At 31.1% G+C, this 19,865-nt stretch overlaps 3 protein-coding genes across 7 annotated transcripts; 2 read left to right on the top strand and 1 right to left on the bottom strand.

Moving 5' to 3' along the window:
- Positions 1 to 8,776, top strand: LOC120085096 (serine carboxypeptidase-like 34). The gene is made up of 10 exons (XM_039040952.1): positions 1 to 497; positions 3,051 to 3,161; positions 3,751 to 3,846; positions 4,888 to 4,980; positions 5,081 to 5,169; positions 5,251 to 5,541; positions 5,621 to 5,757; positions 7,365 to 7,457; positions 7,679 to 7,784; positions 8,429 to 8,776. The coding sequence occupies exons 1-10, from the start codon at positions 209 to 211 to the stop codon at positions 8,576 to 8,578; spliced, it is 1,455 nt and encodes a 484-aa protein (XP_038896880.1). The 5' UTR covers positions 1 to 208; the 3' UTR covers positions 8,579 to 8,776.
- A 2,726-nt stretch (positions 8,777 to 11,502) lies between these two features.
- On the top strand, positions 11,503 to 15,329 carry LOC120086268 (pheophytinase, chloroplastic). Of its 5 annotated transcripts, XM_039042817.1 has the most exons (8): positions 11,503 to 11,691; positions 11,806 to 11,855; positions 12,030 to 12,100; positions 12,252 to 12,959; positions 13,339 to 13,565; positions 13,672 to 13,863; positions 13,961 to 14,117; positions 14,906 to 15,329. In XM_039042817.1, exons 4-8 carry the CDS (start codon positions 12,267 to 12,269, stop codon positions 15,119 to 15,121), a joined length of 1,485 nt encoding a protein of 494 aa, XP_038898745.1. In that variant the 5' UTR covers positions 11,503 to 11,691; positions 11,806 to 11,855; positions 12,030 to 12,100; positions 12,252 to 12,266; the 3' UTR covers positions 15,122 to 15,329. The 5 variants fall into 5 exon arrangements, with proteins under 5 accessions (XP_038898745.1, XP_038898744.1, XP_038898750.1 ...); XM_039042816.1 differs by lacking the exon at positions 12,030 to 12,100; XM_039042822.1 differs by lacking the exon at positions 12,030 to 12,100 and having other exon boundaries at positions 11,806 to 11,878.
- Positions 15,330 to 18,283: 2,954 nt separating this feature from the next.
- On the bottom strand, positions 18,284 to 19,536 carry LOC120086865 (lactoylglutathione lyase). The gene is made up of 2 exons (XM_039043683.1): positions 18,952 to 19,536; positions 18,284 to 18,865 (listed from the first exon to the last, which is right to left on the bottom strand). The coding sequence occupies exons 1-2, from the start codon at positions 19,315 to 19,317 to the stop codon at positions 18,617 to 18,619; spliced, it is 615 nt and encodes a 204-aa protein (XP_038899611.1). The 5' UTR covers positions 19,318 to 19,536; the 3' UTR covers positions 18,284 to 18,616.
- Positions 19,537 to 19,865: the final 329 nt, after the last annotated feature.

Genomic DNA, 19,865 nt, shown 5'->3' with positions numbered 1-19,865 from the left:
TATGGTTCCAAAAAGCCAATTCTTTCTTTCTTCCATTTCTCCTTCAACGAATAAACAAACCTCTCCAATTAATTACACTGCAAAATCCTCCACACACACAATCTTTCCTTATCTCCCTCTCTCTATTTAAACCACACAGTCCACAAGCAAAAAGAGTCAAAGTCGGGTCGGAGTCGGAGTCAGAGAGCTTCCTGAGATTTCTAATCTAATGGCGTCTACGACGATCTCTTTTTTCTTTTCATATCTCCTTCTTCTTTCCTTTCTTCTCGGGTTGGTAGAAGAAAGTTTCGGTGCTGAATATGGCCTCGGTCGGGACGAATTGGCCCGACGGGAGGCGGATCGAGTCGTCGGGCTGCCCGGACAGCCACCGGTGAAATTCAAGCAATATGCTGGGTATGTTACTGTCAATGAGAGTCATGGAAGAGCTTTGTTTTATTGGTTCTTTGAGGCCATTGATAATCCTCATGAAAAGCCTCTCCTTCTTTGGCTTAATGGAGGTAAAAAGAAAAAAAAAAAATCCTAAAAACTTCATTATTTTAGAATTTCTTCATGTTAATTATGTGTTTATTTTAGATGATTTTAAAATGGTTCATCATCTATTATTATTCATTTGATTATATGATTTTAAAATGGATCTCTTTCATCTTTGAAAAGTCAAAGATTGTTAATTACTTACAGAAACGTGAAGACCATATTTTGGATAATTCTGTAATTTTCTTGGATGGAAAATTTTATCACAAATAATAATGGACAAAAAATGACCAAAATTTTAAATTGAATTAATTTTTGGATTATTATTGAAGTCATGAGTCAAAGTTATTTTGAATACATTTTTTGAAAAAGGAAAATAGTAAATGTCACTATCCAAGTATGATTTAATTTTTGTATTTATTACAAAGTTTTTAAAATATGGTCATGTGTAACAACCCATGTTCGATAACTACCTTTCAACATTTTGAACATTGGTTCTTTCTTCTTTTCTTGTCAAATTATTATATTATATATATATTTTTTAAATTTTAGTTGTCATTTAATCATTGCTCTTTGATGTGTAAGGAATATTTAAGTACAACTGTGTCATAGAATTTTAAATACACAATAATTTTAATTTTGTAGAAAAAGATATCAAATATCTATCTCATAAATATGAAGTTACGACATAATTTCATTTATATATCAAAATAATTCTTACTTCTAATAAATAAGTGATGTAAACTAGGGATATTAAAAAAATCTAATGACCTAAAAAAATAGTTCAATCCAATCTAATCCGTGCAGTTTGGGTTGAGTTATCAACTCTTTTGAATTGAGTTGGATTTAAATAAATGAAAATTTGATGAGTTGGATTGGTTGGATGACCCATATCAACCTCAACTTATTATTAACTTTGAAATGTATACATATTTTTTTGCTTATGATTTAATTAGATATACATATATTTATTTTATTTTTTTAAATTTCATTAGCTTTTTAGATAATTTATTCTCCAATAGTTTTTTAGCACGTTAGAAGGAGATTTTATATTATATAAATTAGTTATTAATCTTAATTCAATATGTAGGAGTAGCTAAATCAATTTTTTTCGTAAATGACCCGAGTAACTAGAACCAATCAAATCCAAATGTTTCATGGTTGGGTTGAATTGAGTTTATTAGCAGCCGAACAATTGGGTTTGGGTGGAGAAATTTACAACCCAAACAATTGGATTTGGTTTTCAACACAACCCAGCTTACGAATACTCGTATAGAGTAGATGAACTATATTAAAGACGGTTGTATTTAATATGTAAAAATGAGAGGAAAATTAATATTATTTAAACCAAAATGGAATGTTTGAGAGTAGGGAACTTGAGAAGGGGTACAAATTATAGGAATTAAAATAGCCAAGATAGGGTAAAAATGGGAAATTGGTTTTAATTGCAGGGAGGTCCCTAGGGGTCACTACTTTTCTTTTTTTGGTTTGTATTTTAGCCTTTTTTGACAGAGGAGCAGATGGCCAATGGCAATCCCCAATGACATTTTCCTAGCAGATGGATATGAAAAAGGAGCATATTTAGAAGATGGAGAGAAAAATGTCACTGTCAATGGGAATAATTTATGTGTTTTTTTTTTTTTTGGTTCTATTTCAATTCCTTGGATTTTTCATTCATTTTGGTTTCATGTTTAAATGTTTTTAAGGTTAAAATACTATTTTGGTAATTTAGGAAAAGGTTCAATTTTAATATTCATAGGAATTTATTGTTCTTTTTTTCCAAAAAAAAATATATCTATTAAAATTTTCACTATAAATTTTTTAAATATAATATCGATATAGTATACTCTATAAACAAATATTATTGTTATTGTTATTAGGTTTCGATACAATTTTTTACCATTGATTCTCTATTTTTAATCCCTATACTTTCAATAAATCTTAAATTTAGTCTAATCTATTGTTCATTTGTTAGAAAACTTTTTGTTATCTATTAATCTTTTTACTATAAATTTTGAAAATATTTTCGTATATTATATTCATTGCATGAAAATTATTGTTATTATTTAACCAATTTTGGTAAAATTTAACTTTGAGGGACTAACTTTAATGTTTAGTATAAGTATATGAATATTTTTATTATATAACCAATTTCGATAAAAGTAAATTTCCAAGGATTAAAATTAGAGATTTGAAACTACAATGACTAAAATTGAACAGATTCTAAAGTATATGGATCAAAATAGTATTTGTTTAATAAAAAAATTCATTATAGTTCATAGGATTTAAAATATATGTTACACTTTCATTTCAAGTTTAATTTTCGTTAGGTCAGTGGGTTTCAAAATGTATTTTTTCCTTTCTAATCCACACGTTTAAATATTGTATTTGTTTAATATTCACTTTCATACCAAATTTGTCAAAAAAAAAAAAAAGTTGGTATATGTTGATATTCTTTGGTTTGTTTGAATGAAAAATTTATGACTTTCTAATATTCATTTAAAGTTTGTAACACATGTTTAGATATTATATTAACATTAAAATAGATGTGATTAATTAATGTTTAAAACATTAATCAGGACCCGGATGTTCATCAATCGGGTTCGGGGCAGCCGAGGAATTGGGACCTTTCTTTCCTCAGAAAGGGGACAAGCCAAAACTCAAGTTCAACCCATACACTTGGAATAGAGGTATTTCTTTTTCTTGAAAATAATAAATTTCATTTTTTGTTAATTAAAAAAATATTTATTATTATAAAGGAAAATATCAATTTATAACTTAAGTATTTTTGTCAGTATAATTATTAGTTTGAAATTTTAATTTATAATACTTCAAAGTTTTGACGTACAAATTGATTAAAAATAGTCGAGTTGTATCAATTTTTATCCAATCACATCTTGAATTTAATTTTATTCTTTATTACATGTTGAAATTTTAACCCTTTTTAAGTTATTAATCTAAATATTATTAAAAATATCTCTCATGCCCTTAATGAATAATAAATGATATGAAATAGATAATGTTTTAGAGAAAACGATAGTAGAGATTGAAATTTATGAAGTTTAACACGATAATTCAACAGGTAATTAATTAGTACATTGGTTAAACTTAATTCTTACCAAACTTTATTTTATTTGAATTAATCAATTTATGAAGATGCAAATTCAATGGGTTTTTTTTTTTCCTTTAACAAATTAAAATTATAACAAAAATCGAATGATAGATTCGTTTGATATAATATGGCCATAACAATAATAATAAACATTTGTGTTGATTCAGCGACAAACCTATTATTCTTGGAATCACCTGTTGGAGTTGGATTCTCCTACACAAATACTAGTAAAGACATCAGTGAACTCGGCGACACGATCACAGGTATAAATAGTCGTAACGCAAATTATTCTAATTAAGATTTGTTTGGATTGATTTTCAAGTATTTGGAAAATATATATATATATATATATTTTCAAGTACAAAACAAGTAGCTTGAAAATCCATTGCAAGTGATTCCCAACTTATTCTTTAAGTTGATTAAATCTTAGTTCATATATTTTTATATCGATGACTAAATTTTGTAGCAAGCAACAAGTAGATAATAGTTGTTTAACTTGGAATATTGTGTCAAGCATGCCTATATCATTTTTAAATTGTTAAAATTTATTCTTAAATATAAATTTGAATTTTATGTCTAATGAAACTCTAACATTTTAATTTTATGTTTAATAGCGAATTTCAATAATATTGAATAGGTCGTTAATCTATTAGATACATAATTAAGATTTAAAGATTTATTAGGCTCAAAGTTGGAAGTTTAAAGATTTATTAGATACTCTTAAAATTTAAGGACAAAACGGGGCTTTATTTTTTGTTTTTAGTTTATGAAAATAAAGTCTATTAACACTTTTTCCACCTCTAAATTTCTTGTTTCGGTTATCTACTTGCTAAGCCAAAATTTGAAAACAATTTTTTTTAAAAAAACCTATTTTTGTTTTTGAAATTTGAGTGAGAAGTTGAAAGAAAATAGAATTAATTTTCGAAAACTAAAAACAAAAAAAACTAAGTCCCCATTTGATTACTATTTGGTTTTTTGTTTATGATTTTAAAAAATTAAGTATATTTCCTTAAATTTTATTATAATAGTTTACATATTTCTTGAGTAAAAAAAGTTGAATTTCTTAACCTAATTCTAAAAATAAAAAACAAGTGTTTAACAAAAAATTTTTTAATTTTCAAAATTTGGTTAAATTTTTGAAAGTATGGGTTAAGGATTGATAAGAAAACAAAAAAAATCTAAAAATGAAATGAATATTTGTAGGCTTAATTGTCAAAAACTAAAAAACCAGCCTAAATGTTAATTTCTTTTGTTCAGTAAAAAAGATAAATAAACTATTAACTATTTTTTTTCTTCTTCTTTAGCCAAGGATTCTTATGCCTTTCTAATCAACTGGTTCGGGCGATTCCCCCAATTCAAATCACATGAGTTTTACATCGCCGGCGAGAGCTACGCAGGTACCGGAATCTCTCTGTTTCTTCAAATTCATCACAAAATTCCGATTCCTCTCTCTAATTAACTCATCATCATCATCATCTTCTTCTTCTTCTTCCTCAGGCCACTACGTTCCGCAACTTTCAGAGCTCATTTTCGATGAGAACAAAAAAATCTCAAAGAAAAAACGCATAAACTTCAAAGGCTTCATGGTAATTCATCTCATCCTCACTAAATCGCTTAAAAATCGCTCACTCGATCTTCATTTCCTAACAGTGTGATTCGATTTACAGATCGGAAACGCCTTACTCGACGACGAAACCGATCAGCGAGGAATGATCGACTACGCTTGGGATCATGCCGTGATCTCCGATAAATTGTACGAAGAAATCAAAAGAAACTGCAATTTCAGCAATCCGGCTCCGTCAAACGCCTGCGATGTTTCTCTCAATCAGTATTTTGCAGTGTACGATATCATCGATATGTACAGTTTGTACACTCCAAGATGCGTTGAGAAGAATTCGAGCGGCGGCGGCGGAAGGAAGCAGCGGCGGTTCTCGATCCACGGCGTTGCGCCTCAGAATGTGAGTTATTTGAATTGGATTTTACAGAAATATTGTGGAAAATGGAAATAGATCGGTGATTGAAGATGAATTTGTGCAGGAAGGATGGCACAAGAGGCCGATTGGATACGATCCTTGTTCGTCGGATTATACCGAAAAGTATTTGAACAGACCGGACGTTCAAAAGGCTCTGCACGCCAATGTTACTAAAATTCCATATCCTTGGACCCATTGCAGGTACTGAAACCGATTCACGCTACATATTTTTGCTAAATTACAAAATGAAAATGAAAAAGGGAACCCTAAACTTTAGTCAATTATTTAAAAAATATAAATGCTTCTTAAAGAGCAATGATTAGCTGCAGTTTTTGCCCACGTCTCTACTACATAAAAAAAATTAGAAAAAACAAATATATTTTTAAAAAAATAAAAATACCATGTGGCAGTGTTTTATTGAACTATATTTTGGATACATCAAGATAGGTGCCTCTAATGGAGTGCCCAATTTTTTTTTTTTTTCTCTTTCTTATAACTTGCATGATTATCACTAACCTTTCATAACTATAGTAATAATCATTAGAATGTTGGATGAAAATTAAAATTGAGAATGATTTGATGATGACCGAAAAGTGTGGAGTAATTTTTGTTCTAAGTTATTGTTCACAACTTTTTAGATCTCAATTTCAAAATTTTCCACTCCAATAATAGTTTTGAAACAAATAGCATATTTTGAAGGAATTTTTATAATTAAGGTCTAATTTGTTTTTTGAAAATTTAACTTATTTCATCACAATTTTGTACCATGATTTGCATCTTTCTTAAATAAAATAATTGCATTCTTAGTCAAATTTTAAAACAAAAGTAGATTTTTAAAAACTATATATATTTTTTAATTTTCAAAATTTGGGTTAGTTTTTTAAGCTATCAATAAAAAGTAAATTACAAATCAAGAAATTTATAAGTAGAATAAGCCTTTATATGATTACTTTTCAAATGGTTACCAAACTAGATCTTAACTTTTTATTTTGAGATTATAATTTATTTTTATCGAAAACTACGACCTAGTTTGGTAGTCATTTGATTTTTTACTTTTAGTTTTTTAAAATTAAGCATACAAACGTATCTTCCACCTTTAAATTTGTTGTTTTGTTATTTATTTTAGTCAAAATTTGAAAACTAAAGAAGGTAGTTTTAAAATTTTGTATAAGTTTGGTGAAGATCCAATTCATGTACTTAAGATTAAAAAATGAGAGGAAATAAGTTTAATTTTCCAAAAAAAAAATAGTTATTAAACGGGGTCTACACAATTGAATACTAGTTTTTGTGGTTATTAGATGTCATTTAAATAACTACTCATAAATATATGATGATATAAGAAAGAAAAAAAAAACTTCCATGCATCCTAATCCTTTTGAAATACATACTAATTGTCTAATCATAATTTGTTAAATCACAAACTTTTTTATTATGTGATTGAAGTAGATTGTAGCCATAAATGACAATATATATATATATATATATATATATATGTTTTGTGCTGACCAATTGCTCATGTAATTATTTATACCTATTAAAACAAGAGATTTTATTATTCATATCATATTTGTTTTAGTTCTAAAAATCTACAAACTATTGCCTCAAAAAATCTACAAGCTATAGAAACTACAATGAGGCTTGCATAACCTATTTTAAAATGACAAGATTTTATTTAATTTAGGTTAATTTTAAATTAAATCAATTTACTATTTTACACAATCCAAAATATATGGTTTGAATTTATAGTATTTTTTTTTTTTGGTGCTAAAATGTTTTTTTTATTGATCAATATGTGGGGTTAATTGCAGTGACAACATCACATTTTGGAAGGATGCACCATCTTCAATACTCCCTATAATCAAGAAACTCGTGGCTGGGGGCCTTCGCATTTGGATTTTTAGGTAAATCAATTCTTCAAACCTATTTTTAATTTCAATTAATTTTCTTTTTCTATACTCTATAATTGATTTTAGAATGCTCGAAATAGAACTTCAATATTTCTATTCTAATAATTTTTTATTACTTTTTCTTTTTTAATATGAGTTTGACTTTAGTTCGATTGATCATGTTTTGGAGAAATATAAATTTTATAAATGATTGATGAAGCCCGTTTAAATGGCAGTGGAGATACCGATGGAAGAATTCCAGTGACCTCAACTAGGTTGACTTTGAATAAACTTGGTTTGAAGATTAAACAGGATTGGACTCCTTGGTACTCTCATCAACAAGTACGTTTTTTTTCCTTTTGGTTTTAATGATCTATTAAACATAAAATTAAAGGTTTAGATAATAAGAATGACCAAATCAAGTTGACCAATCAAAACAGACTAAACCAACTTTATTCTATCGATTGTATTGTATAATCATAATCATTTTAGTGATAGTCTGCAAAGCCCTTGACTCAAGCCAATTGAACTAACCAACGTTATTTTTTAAATAATTATGTTTATGTTTTGTTAACTTGAAAGACAATATGTGTTTGAAGAATAAATGGAAAATGTAGACACCCTAAAAGTACACAAATTTATGAAATATAAATCTAAAAACCACTCATAAACTAAACTAATTTTGAGAAAATCAAATTATTTCTAGTTGATCACTAAACATGTCAGGTAATATTTTAAACTCCGTTTGATAATCATTTAAATTTTTTTATAATAATCTAAAAGAAGCATGTATAGACTTAATTTTAATAAATATAAAATCAAATAATGGTAATCACGGTCTAAATAATTTGAAAAGAGAAAAACTTAGTGCTCTCTTGGATACACCTATCTAGTGCGTCTCAAATATAGTCCAATAAAATGCTTTTACATTTTGTTCTTTTAAAAATATTTTGGATAAAATAAAAACACGTGTGTCTTGTTGATAGGTTGGTGGGTGGACAATAGAGTACGAAGGGCTAACGTTTGTGACAGTCAGAGGTGCTGGCCACGAGGTTCCACAATTTGCTCCAAAGCAAGCTCTCCAACTTATTAGGCATTTCTTGGCCAATCACAAGCTGCCAACTGTCTCTTTTTAGCTTCATTCTTAAAAATCTTTTTTTTTTTTAGAAAAAAAGTCGAGGTGTTTTGTTTTCAGTTTAATCCACAGGAACTTGTCCACGAAAATGCCGAGGGCAAAGAAATTAGGCTAATTTTTACCTTCTTTATTATCTTGCAACTTGTGAATTAAAATAATAATAATAATAATTTCGTAGTGGTATCTATTTCGCCACATTCTTTCAATGTTTCTTTAAATTTAAAAAATTATATATATATTTTTGACATTTAAATTAGCTATAACTATATTTTTGAAGACTAAAATTTAGATTATCAAATATCATGTACAATCTAGATCAAACCGCTAAAATTTATATTATCAATTTTGAGGTTTTTCATATATTACAAAAAGTAATAATAATAAAAAAGAAAAAAATGTAAATATTAAAGCAAAAATGTTTCCTCATATTTTTTGCACATGGGAAAAACAACCAAACCTAAATATTTTTTTTTCAAATTATTGTTCTTTCTTTGTCTTTTTTCACGTGTGAAAAATCTAGATAGTCTTTCAATAATTTGTCATTTTTTTTTCTCTCTCTTTTACATTTTTTCATGTATAAAAATGGTATTTTGTTATTATTAACAAGACTAAATTATAAAAAGGGACTTTTTAAATATAAAAAATAGGGATATTTTTAAATATATGAATCAAAATATTTACAAAAATAGCAAAATTTTAGAACTGTCAATTATAGATTCTGATTTCAAGTCTATAAGTGTTTATCATTGATAATTCTAAAATTTTATTATATCTTGTAAATATTTTCAATAGTTTTACCATTTAAAATAAATTTTCTAAAAAATATTTAAAAATATTTATACTTTATAGCAAAAGTTTCAAAAGTACAAAGTACTTTTGTACTTTTGGAACTTTTTGCTATAAAATGTAAATGCTATTAGGATTTTTCTATTTATAAGAGTTTTCCTTATAAAAATAGCTTTGTATTAAGCTATGAGTTTCATCAACAATATTTATATTCTTTCAAAAGTTGTAATATTGTCTTTTTGATATTTTATAAATATTTCAAAACTATTCTTCATATAGAAATTCATCAGAGTCTTAATTGGAAATTAGATTATATAATGAGTTTTGTTGTGAGATCAACAAACAAAGAAAAAAAATATAAACAGTAGAGAAATCGACACAAAAGATTTATGTGATTCACTAACCGTGTGTTAGTAGACGTCCACGAGCGAGGGAGAGAACAATTTATTATTAAAGAAAAAATATCATATTGCAGTGAAGGCGCCTCTAGGTTAGGGAGTAAGTTTATATTGGTATCTTCTCATTTAACGTGGGTCAATTCGTTGTGGGTTAACTATTTGGGTCATTAAGTTTGCATCCGTTCGATTATTTGGGTGAGACCAATGTATCAACTAGGGATGTCCACTTACCCTACGGGGACTCACCCTAAACGGGGCGAGAAATCTCCGATTAGATGGGGAATGGGGGAGGGAGCGGAATAATTTTTTCCCTACTGACTAAACGGGAACGGGTACGGGGACGAAGATTATATTCTCCGTCCCCGCCCCGATGAATATATTATGTAATAATAATTACTTCTTCCTAAAGAAGAAGAAAAAGAAGAAAAAGAAGATTATTATTATTATTATTATTATAACTCATATTCTGTTTACATAAACATAATATAAGTTTATCATAATAAGTATTATAAGATGATTATTATTATTATTATTATTATTATTAACTCATATTCTGTTTACATAAACATAATATGAGTTTATAATAATAAGTATTATTATAATTATTATAATCATTATAATAATAATTATTAATATTTTATCTATATACTTTTTACAAAAATTATGGTATAAAAAGTTAGTTATTTTCTAATTTTCATTTCAATTTTTTCGTACTTTTATACATTTCTAAATTGTTTTAACATTTAAGATTTTCTACCTTAAGATATAAATGTTGTAGTATTTTAATGGAAAGCTTGACTATGATATTGTAATATTTAAATTTTAACTTTTAGAAATTATAGAATTAAATTATATCTTTACACATATAATAGTATTATTTTTATAATGATTTTTTGTACTATTTTTTTGAATGAAAAAATTATTGAAAATAACCAATTTAATATATATAATTTTATTTGGTTGAGAATAAAAAAATTTGTTAAAAATGAATATATTAAAAAAAAAAAAGAAAATTTTTTTCCCACGAGAAATCCGATCCCCGCAAAGAATTTCGCAGAGACGGGATATGAAATAAGAGTAGAGATAGGGATAGAAAAGCCTTCTCCATTTCCATCTCACCTAGTAGACATCTCTAGTATCAACTCTTCTTTATAAAGAGCCATGGGTGTAAGAAAAATTATGAGAGATTTTGCTCCACTAATAGAAAGCTTTCTCTTATTCACACTAGACTTTGGTCAAACAACTATAAAGGATTGTGTCAAGCTATCCTTCTTCTTCCTCTTTATGATGTACTTTGCTTTTTGTTACTTTCAATTTGCAATGGATTTCTCTATCTTCAACTCATTAATAACGAGATCTTGTGCTTGGTGAATACTATATAACAGATTTTAAATATTCCAATCAGTATAGTGACAGCTTAAAATGATGTGATAGTGTTTAGATCTCAATTTCTATTAAGGTCTCACAATATCGTTTTAGGTCTCGATTTTCGTCCAACATTCTAATCGATTACATACGTAAAAGATAGTTAGAGCAAAATGTTTAATTTTAGTATACTTTGTAATTTAGCTAGAAACAATTTGTCAAATAAACTCTGCCCAATTTCCATTAATCAGACAAACACAAAACCATTACGTAACGCAACTGTCACTATTCTCATCTAAGTCAAATTATTGAAAATATGAAAAATATGATATCTTTTCTTTATAAAAAGAAAATTATTAGTTAATAATTTTATTTTTATTGTCTGATTCTTCGACAAATCTCCAAATATTAATTCCATAATCGAAGTTCCACTAATTTTCCTGGCTTCCAAAGCAAGGCGAAGCGTCTAAGCATCAAATTCGTAGCTCAGTTTATTTCGCTGGAATCTCCCGGAAACTCGAAGAAGACTGTGACCCATGCGATTTCTCGAGGCTAAGTAGTAGAGGTAGGAGAACAGAAGTAGCATTATGAATTCTTCAATTTCATAGATTTGGGTTCGTTTTTCTGCTGATGGTTCTGTTTTACATGTGATTAATTGTCGATTATTCTGTTGAATTAGATGTAATTTCATTCTGAAGCTTCTGGGGGAGTCGATTTTTCGCCAACACTGTACGGAGTTTGATCCTCAACACGTATTTCTGAAAATCTTTTTGAGTTTTGGTTATCTATGTTATTTTTTTGATCGAGGTTGTGGGTTTCTGGCTTAGGTTAGTATTTGAAATTTTTGTTGAAAATTACTATGTTATTCAAACTAGTTTTGTTTTCTTTTCGTTTACGAAATAGTTTTTAAAGAATCAAGATTCACTAGTTCATGATTTTGGTCGGAAGAAGAAGCTAAAAGAACAGTTACCCAAGTATGTATTTGCTTAACTTTTGATCTACATAATAATTGAAAACAACTCTCAAACAACCCTTTTTTGTAACTGAAGTGATTACTTCATTCAACAATTTGTTTGGTAAATTTGTTGCTTAATCAGTTTTCTTTTCTTTGGTTTATCATTGCAGAACTATTTTCTAGGAATGGAAGTTCTGTCTTGTAGCTCAGTTCCAAGCAGTAATATTGTGTTTTTAAGGAGAAAATGTGCAAGAAAAATCTTGAATCCAAGTTGTGTAAACCTCTCTAGCTTGAGAAAACGTAAAATCTTGTGTGCTAAAATCAAAGCCAGAACCAGATTTTCTTGGTCAAAGCAGCCACTTGAAAGCTCTCAACCGAAGATCCTATGTAGAAGCTACGGTGGTTATGTCATTGATGGAGAAGAAGGGGGTTCAGTAAGTATACCGGAGAGTGGCGAGTCGACGAGTAAAGTTCAAATTCCTGGTTTGCCCGATGAATCTAATGGTGAATCCAGTGCTCAAATCAGTAGTGGCTTTTGGGAATGGAAACCAAAACTTAGTGTCCACTATGAAAAAGCTGGATGTGAAAATTTGAACTCTCCACCTGTGCTTTTCCTTCCTGGTTTTGGGGTTGGTTCGTTCCATTATGCGAAACAACTAAAAGATTTGGGATGTGATTACAGGGTATGGGCCATAGATTTTCTTGGGCAGGGCATGTCATTACCAGTTGAAGATCCCACTTCACATTCTAAGGAAGGAAATGAATCAGATGGGAAAGATTCTTCTTGGGGTTTTGGAGAGGAGACTGAACCATGGGCATCTGAGCTTGTTTACTCTATTGATTTGTGGCAGGATCAAGTTCGGTATTTCATCGAACAGGTATCCAAAATAATCATTCATTTTCCCTCATGTTTTCTCCATATTCAAAGATAGAGAGTAACGTGCTTGCTTTGAGTAGGGGGCTGACTCATAGATTAGATTTATGTGGCGTATGTGGCCGAGCCTGCTAACTTCATGTAAAAAACAATCAACAAGTTACATTAACCTTTTCACTAATCTATAAATCAAACATGGAAACAGATTTTCAGGCTTTTGAAACTCATTTTTCTATCCACCTGCTACTACGCAGACAGATTTTCCAACGTTGGGCTATACAAACTTAAGACTTCCAGAATCCGTAAATGAAGCCTCTCCTCTAAGTGTGAATGCTTAAGGTTTATATTGACATTGATACTGATGTCTTAAATGACCATTGCAGGTCATTGGTGAACCAGTCTACATTGTGGGCAATTCACTTGGAGGGTTTGTGGCATTATACTTTGCAGCATGTAATCCTGAATTAGTAAAGGGCGTCACATTGCTAAATGCAACACCGTTCTGGGGATTTTTTCCTAATCCCACTAGATCACCAAGGTTAGCAAAAATGTTTCCTTGGAGTGGAAAGTTTCCATTACCAGAAAGTGTGAGAAAACTCACAAAATTCGTGTAAGTTCTTCACTAATCATTCAATGAAGTGTTAAATATCTCTATGTACCCTTTCTTTATAACTATTCTCTTCTTTTACTTCTCTCACCTCTCTGTTTGATATCAGTTGGCAGAAAATAAGCGACCCTGAAAGTATAGGTGACATCCTTAGGCAAGTTTATGCAGATCACACGACAAATGTCGATGATGTATTTTGTCGAATCGTGGAAACAACACAGCATCCAGCTGCAGCTGCATCGTTTGCATCAATCATGTTTGCCCCTCAAGGGAAACTATCATTTTGGGAAGCTTTATCAAGGTGGGATATAATTTTGATATTAAGATTCAATTTGTTGGCTTGAGAGCTTTAGTCTCTGTCCTGTTTTGGCTTAAATTTGTTTCTTTCTTTTGAGTAGATGCCATATGAATTCAGTGCCAGTTTGTCTAATATATGGAAAAGAAGACCCTTGGGTGAAACCTGTTTGGGGGCTTGAGGTGAAAAAGCGAGTGCCTGAGGCTCCATATTACGAAATTAGCCCCGCAGGCCATTGTCCACATGATGAAGTTCCTGAGGTATACTTCTGCTGTTCACAAGATCCATTTTTTTCAATCAATTCAAAAGGGATTCTAAAGTTCAAAGTCCATATGCTATTCTAATTTGTTTTTTTTACACTGGATTCTTCTTTTGCTTTTGTTTATTCAATTTCTTTCTTTTGATGATAAATGAGTTGGAAGAATCAAATAGCTAACCTCGAAGTTAATAGTACAAGCATTATATCAGTTGAGCTCGACTCATTTGGGCTTTATTTCTTCCTCTAATATAAAATTTGTTTATAGATGAGAAATACCAAAAAACCACCTCTTGAACTTGAACAACTCAACACTAGAACTTACTCGAAAAACAAAACACTTGAAGGGACCTGATGTTAGAATGAGAAATTGGTAGAATCCAAGTATATTAAAAGCTAAACGATAACGAGATGAACTAAGTTTTCGAGGTACTTAGACCCTCCTAATCTTGAGATCACTCTCAAGCCCTAATTCATTCATCAAAATATTGTTTCTTCATTCCCCTCCCTCTATTTATAACCAACAAGTATAGCAAACTTCTTTGTTAATTACCAATATACCCTTAATACTCTAATAACACCCTAATACCATACTATTCCTAGGACAACATAACAACTGTACCTGAATCTATTAGTTTCAAGATGAGATATAAGATGTTTACGTTCGAAATGTTTCTCTTCTTTCGATGTTTGATCTAGAAGATCTTCTGATGAATTCGTGGGTTTGGCTGATTTTAGTTACATTTTCAGTCTGTGGATGCAATAATACTGAAATATGGGTTGTAATTACAGGTTGTGAACTTTCTACTACGTGGGTGGATAAAAAACTTAGAGACAGAAGGTTTAGTGGAATTGCCACTAGTGGAGGAATCAAACATCATTGGAGAGGACAACGTTGTTAAGGATTTGGAGTTTTTAAGAGAAGGATCAAAGAAATCTGTGTCTGTCCAATTGTATGGACCCCCTTCTTCAGTTTTGGATCGGATATCCTCTTTATTAAAACTGTAGGAGTCAGAGCTTAACAATTAAGCCTCATAGTCTAATTATTCTTAAGGATCTGTTTTTTCTCTTTTTTCTTTTGGCTGCTTGTTTTATGCTTGCCTTGCGTTGTAAAAATGTTATGCAAAAAAAGAAGGAAAAAGAAAACAGAAAAAGAAGGGATAGAGTTGGAAATGTATTGTTTTTAGAAAACAGGCCGTAGTTGTTCACTCTTTCATGTTGATTGATAGATTAAGTTCTAAGAATAATGTGATTTTTAAAAGTAATGACAAAAATGAGTTACATAGAAAAGAAATTTCAAAAGTGATGTTGAAGATAAAATATTGACAGAAAGAGAGTAATTTTTGGTGGAAAGGAAAATCGTGTACTTGGCACACGATTACCTTTCAATCCAATCAGCATCCATATCAGCCACATGGATTTGGTCAAAGGATCAAACTTGTGGACGTGGTCTACGATTTGAATATTTTTATTTTTTTTCCTTTTTAGCATAAAAAAAATGTCTCATGATAAAATATAATTCAATTAGTTTGAATTTAAAAGTTTGAATTACAAGTCACTTGATTCATTGTAGGTTGTCTTGTGCCTCTAGATTAACTTCATCTTGTTGCCGTTGTCGTCTACAACAAATACGTCTTCAATCAGTATTAACAACATTGAGTCGCCTTGTTTGCTGAATACTTTCTATGTTTACTAAGGTTTGGTCATGCATTGAACCCAACTCTAACAAATTATGGTGTACTGAATATTGTTGTACGTCTTGGATAAAATTATTCAGTACGATGAAAAAATTAATACTAAATAATATTTATATTATATACTTGAAAAATGTAAGATAATCCAATTCTTATCATGTAGTAATAGTAAATGTCGTCAAGTGTGATAAATCGTCTCAGGATTGAATTGTATAAAAAAAAATAGTCATATGATACAGTTGGTCCATTTGTTATTTCTCCCTATGCACAACAATCATGACGAGCACACCAGTACGATATATATTCTACGTGAATTCGACACCAATCTTGGACTTGCTTACCCCTCAAATCAATATAGTGTAGTGTCGGGAATGTATAATACAATGAAGGTATCGTTTTCGTAGACCGAATTGTCTCAACACACGATTTGAATGATGCCATCTATTATATGAAAGCATATAAGAGGGCTAACGATCAACCAAATGTCTTAACCATGTCGTAATCAGGGATTAATGACCAAATATTTTACGTGTATGACGTCTAATTAATCTAAAAAAAGAACTAATTAGATACCAAAAAAGTTTGTGAGATTCATTTGTATATTCATTTGTTACCTAATTGTGCCATAATTTTGTTAGTATACCGATAACCCAAATAAAATCCGACCTAACTTTCAGTGTGAAATTACGAAATCAAAACAGGGTGGATTACGTAATTTTAGTTGAAAGGAGGGAAAGAGAGAGAGGTATCAAAATCTTGTTCTTACAATTTGGGCTCTTCTCTCATGTTGGCGGTTTGTCAAGTGGCCAAATGTTGAAGAGTCTGGCGAGTTCTTTTATAAGGAGAAACATAAAAATAAACGCTAAAATCTTCAACTCCATTGCCGTCGATCATCTTCTTGATGTTCTTTCCGCATTCCTCCGCCTCTTTCATTCCTCAGTTTGCGATTCTCGTGTATGCGTTCCCTTTGCTCTTCCCGTGTCGGACCAGTATGATCCGCTACAACTTCAATGGCCGAACTCCCAACGAATACCCATTGTTGTTGCTGGATTTTGGTTCTTCGCCGTCGCATCGAATTGGAAGAACTCTGGATTTTGGGGATACAATCCTGAATAAAAGTGTGGCCATTGTTTTGGGAGAGATTTCCTAAATACTTATATGAGAATCGCAATATGGGGAATGTTCGCATCTCGTCGCAAGGCTCATTTTGAGTTGTGGGTCATAGGGGGATTATGCACACTTCCATTTTCCCTAACCTATACAAGAGGGTGTAATGAATAGAGATCTCCTATCAGTTGTCTTCTCTTCCAATCACTTTACTTCATTCGAGAGATGGGTGATCCAAGAATAACGGAAGAGGGCTCGTAACCCCTCTCTCCTTTTTCCTCACACCTATTTGTTCTTCTGAGAAGAGACTAATACTTAAAAGAAGCAACTTTATTCGTTGAAGTGACATATTTTCGAATTACGAAGAACTGAACGATAAATGAGATTGCTACTGCTTCACTTAAAAGACCCACTTTTGGGAAGAATAATGCTAGTGCATTGATTAAGAAAAAAAAAAAAAAAAAGAACTAGTGTTGCTACGGGCTACCAACCTAGAAGGAATCTTGGACAAGACGATAATTGAGAAGCTGTTCATGGTCCAATCCTAGAAGATAACAAACTTGACCTATTGATCTTGCCCCAGCCCCATTGCTTTTTACCGGCCTAACCAACCGATTAGCAGTTCCATCGACCTCTTTTCTACTACAGTGAACTTCACTTTAAGCTAATCCAATTCTCTGCCTAAAGGTTCACTTGTACCTACCAAGCCCAACACCTTCCCACTCATTTATGAAGGAGAAACATGTATATCTTTTACCTATGCTTGACGGGTGGAATAGACCATTGCATTTTTTTGAACTACTAAAAGCTAATGATGACCTGTGAACTCAATCGAGATCGATCGCTTTCAAGTAAAAAATGCTTTCAATTCCTCAGAATTAGAAAGAAAACAATTTTACTAGTTAGATCCATATAAAAACAAGTGCATCTCACTGTCACGAAATAGTAGAGATCTATTACAACATTCTATTTCTTTACGTATAAGAAAACTAGATTCGATTTTTGACTTGGAAGCCCTAAATCAAATTATGTACCATCATAATACAATCTCATGATAGTATGGTAATAGATCTCAATTAAATTGAAACATGTGACAAATACGATCTAATTGCGATAGAAATGGGTTACCCTATACTTGTAATATAACAATATACTATTACTAAAACTACCCATGGTAAAGAAGTAAAATTTTCAAATTTCATGCGATTCATACAAAATAACAAAGGCAGTTACACAATAATCCTTTAGTATATTTAATTTCCATTCCGCATATTCCATATTGCGATATCCACAAACAAGTTTCATAAACTCTCTTTATCATAGAGCAATAAGATCGATAACTATGTACCAAAAAAGATAAAGTGACTTTTATTTAATGCTCGTTACCGATCAACCAAATCGGTACAAACAATAATTGACAATATGTAAAGACAAACATGACTTTCAAGAACACCGATGGATCTCACCTAATTTTCAATTAAATATAATTGGAGTGTTATTTTCAAATGTAATTGAATTGTTCACTCTCATCTCCACATGAGATTACTTGTTGATTACGAATTTCGAATTCAAATGAAACCCACACTTCAAATTACCTTAAAGGGAATTTTCAGATTACCATTTACTTAAACGTGGCCTTAGGTTAATTTGTAAATTATCCCTACTTCTCTCCGATAACACTTCTAAATCGAAAATGTCCAAATTATTTCTTGTCATCATTCAATTCCAATGGAGGGTTATGGCGACCGGCCGGAAGCTTAATCCTGCCGGACGAACCCGTCGGCACCACCTTAATATTCTCGCAGTTGCAGATCTCGATCATGAATCCATCGGGATCGTTGAAGAAAAGCTGTTCAATCGATTCTCCATTCTCCTCTTCTTCCAATGTCCTCCTCATGTATTTCACTCCCAATACCTTCAATCTCTCTTCTATCGCTTCCATGTCTTCACACTGCCACAGTTCAATTTCAACAAACCTATACAAAACCCTAGAAATTTCACCTAAATTTAAGTTTCAGAAAAAAATTAAGCCCTAACCTGAAATGAGATGTGATTGTCCAAGGGATCGAGATGATCATCATCCTTATTGCCTCCACGAACTCCAAAATTATCTTCCTCCTCAGATTGCATCAAGTGAATCCCGACGCCGTAGTTGAACAACCAAGCCCCTTCGAAATCGAAGCTCTGCGGCCTTTCAATGAGGACGAACCCTAGAACCTTGGTGTAGAAATCGACGGAATCCTTGACGCTTCTGCATACTCTGGAGACGTGATTGAGCGCCATTAATGGAAGTGGATGCTCCTCTTCCTGTTTTCTTGTAGTTTCTTGGGATTCTTCGTTGTTCTTTGATTGGATTTCATTGTCGACGGTGGGATTCCGATCTGCGATCTGTTGTTGTTCCATGAATAGCAGAGCGGGGGCGTTGAACTGGAGCAGAGGAGTGGAGAAGAGTGTTGACGGTGGGTGGTCTGAAAAAGGGGGGAAATGGCGGCGGATAAGGGATACGTGGGGAAGGGAGGAGAGTGCCAAATGCCATGGAAGAAGAAGGAGGTGCTACAGTACGTGGAAGGTTTTTCAGAGAAGACGACGACGTACGCTTCATTGCTTTGCGTTGGGTTTTATGGGGAAATGGATTTTTTCCCCCTAAAAGTGAGATTCATTAAAACCCACAAAACTAACTAAACAACCAAATATCAATAGCTATCCAAGTGAGAGATTAATCCCAAAATGAATAAATAAATAATAATAATAATAATAATAATAATATATAAATAAATTAACCTTCATCGAGTTAGAAATCTCAAGATTCAAGAGAGACTTCAATTGAATTGACTTCACCTTTATTTAGGATTCTGTCCATCACAAGAAATAAGTATGTGTTTTAAACCAATAAAAATAGCTTTAGCTTTTAAGGTTTTGATCGACCAATTACTAAATATTAGGATGTACTT

Source organism: Benincasa hispida, chromosome 9 (genome assembly GCF_009727055.1).
Source record: "Benincasa hispida cultivar B227 chromosome 9, ASM972705v1, whole genome shotgun sequence".
In the NCBI taxonomy this organism is placed as follows: Eukaryota; Viridiplantae; Streptophyta; class Magnoliopsida; order Cucurbitales; family Cucurbitaceae; genus Benincasa; species Benincasa hispida.
The sequence above is the reverse complement of the archived record's forward strand: the minus strand, read 5'-3'. Positions and strand labels throughout refer to the sequence as shown.

Excerpts from the sequence above, each read along its gene's own strand:
- LOC120085096 (XM_039040952.1), top strand. The coding sequence starts at position 209 with ATGGCGTCTACGACGATCTCTTTTTTCTTTTCATATCTCCTTCTTCTT. Across the intron at positions 5,170-5,250 it reads TAAACTTCAAAGGCTTCATG|ATCGGAAACGCCTTACTCGA; the intron begins GTAATTCATCTC and ends TTCGATTTACAG. Across the intron at positions 7,785-8,428 it reads CTTGGTACTCTCATCAACAA|GTTGGTGGGTGGACAATAGA; the intron begins GTACGTTTTTTT and ends TCTTGTTGATAG.
- LOC120086268 (XM_039042819.1), top strand. The coding sequence starts at position 12,267 with ATGGAAGTTCTGTCTTGTAGCTCAGTTCCAAGCAGTAATATTGTGTTT. Across the intron at positions 13,566-13,671 it reads AGAAAACTCACAAAATTCGT|TTGGCAGAAAATAAGCGACC; the intron begins GTAAGTTCTTCA and ends GTTTGATATCAG. Across the intron at positions 13,864-13,960 it reads TTTTGGGAAGCTTTATCAAG|ATGCCATATGAATTCAGTGC; the intron begins GTGGGATATAAT and ends TCTTTTGAGTAG.
- LOC120086865 (XM_039043683.1), bottom strand. The coding sequence starts at position 19,317 with ATGGAACAACAACAGATCGCAGATCGGAATCCCACCGTCGACAATGAA. Across the intron at positions 18,866-18,951 it reads ACAATCACATCTCATTTCAG|TGTGAAGACATGGAAGCGAT; the intron begins GTTAGGGCTTAA and ends GAACTGTGGCAG.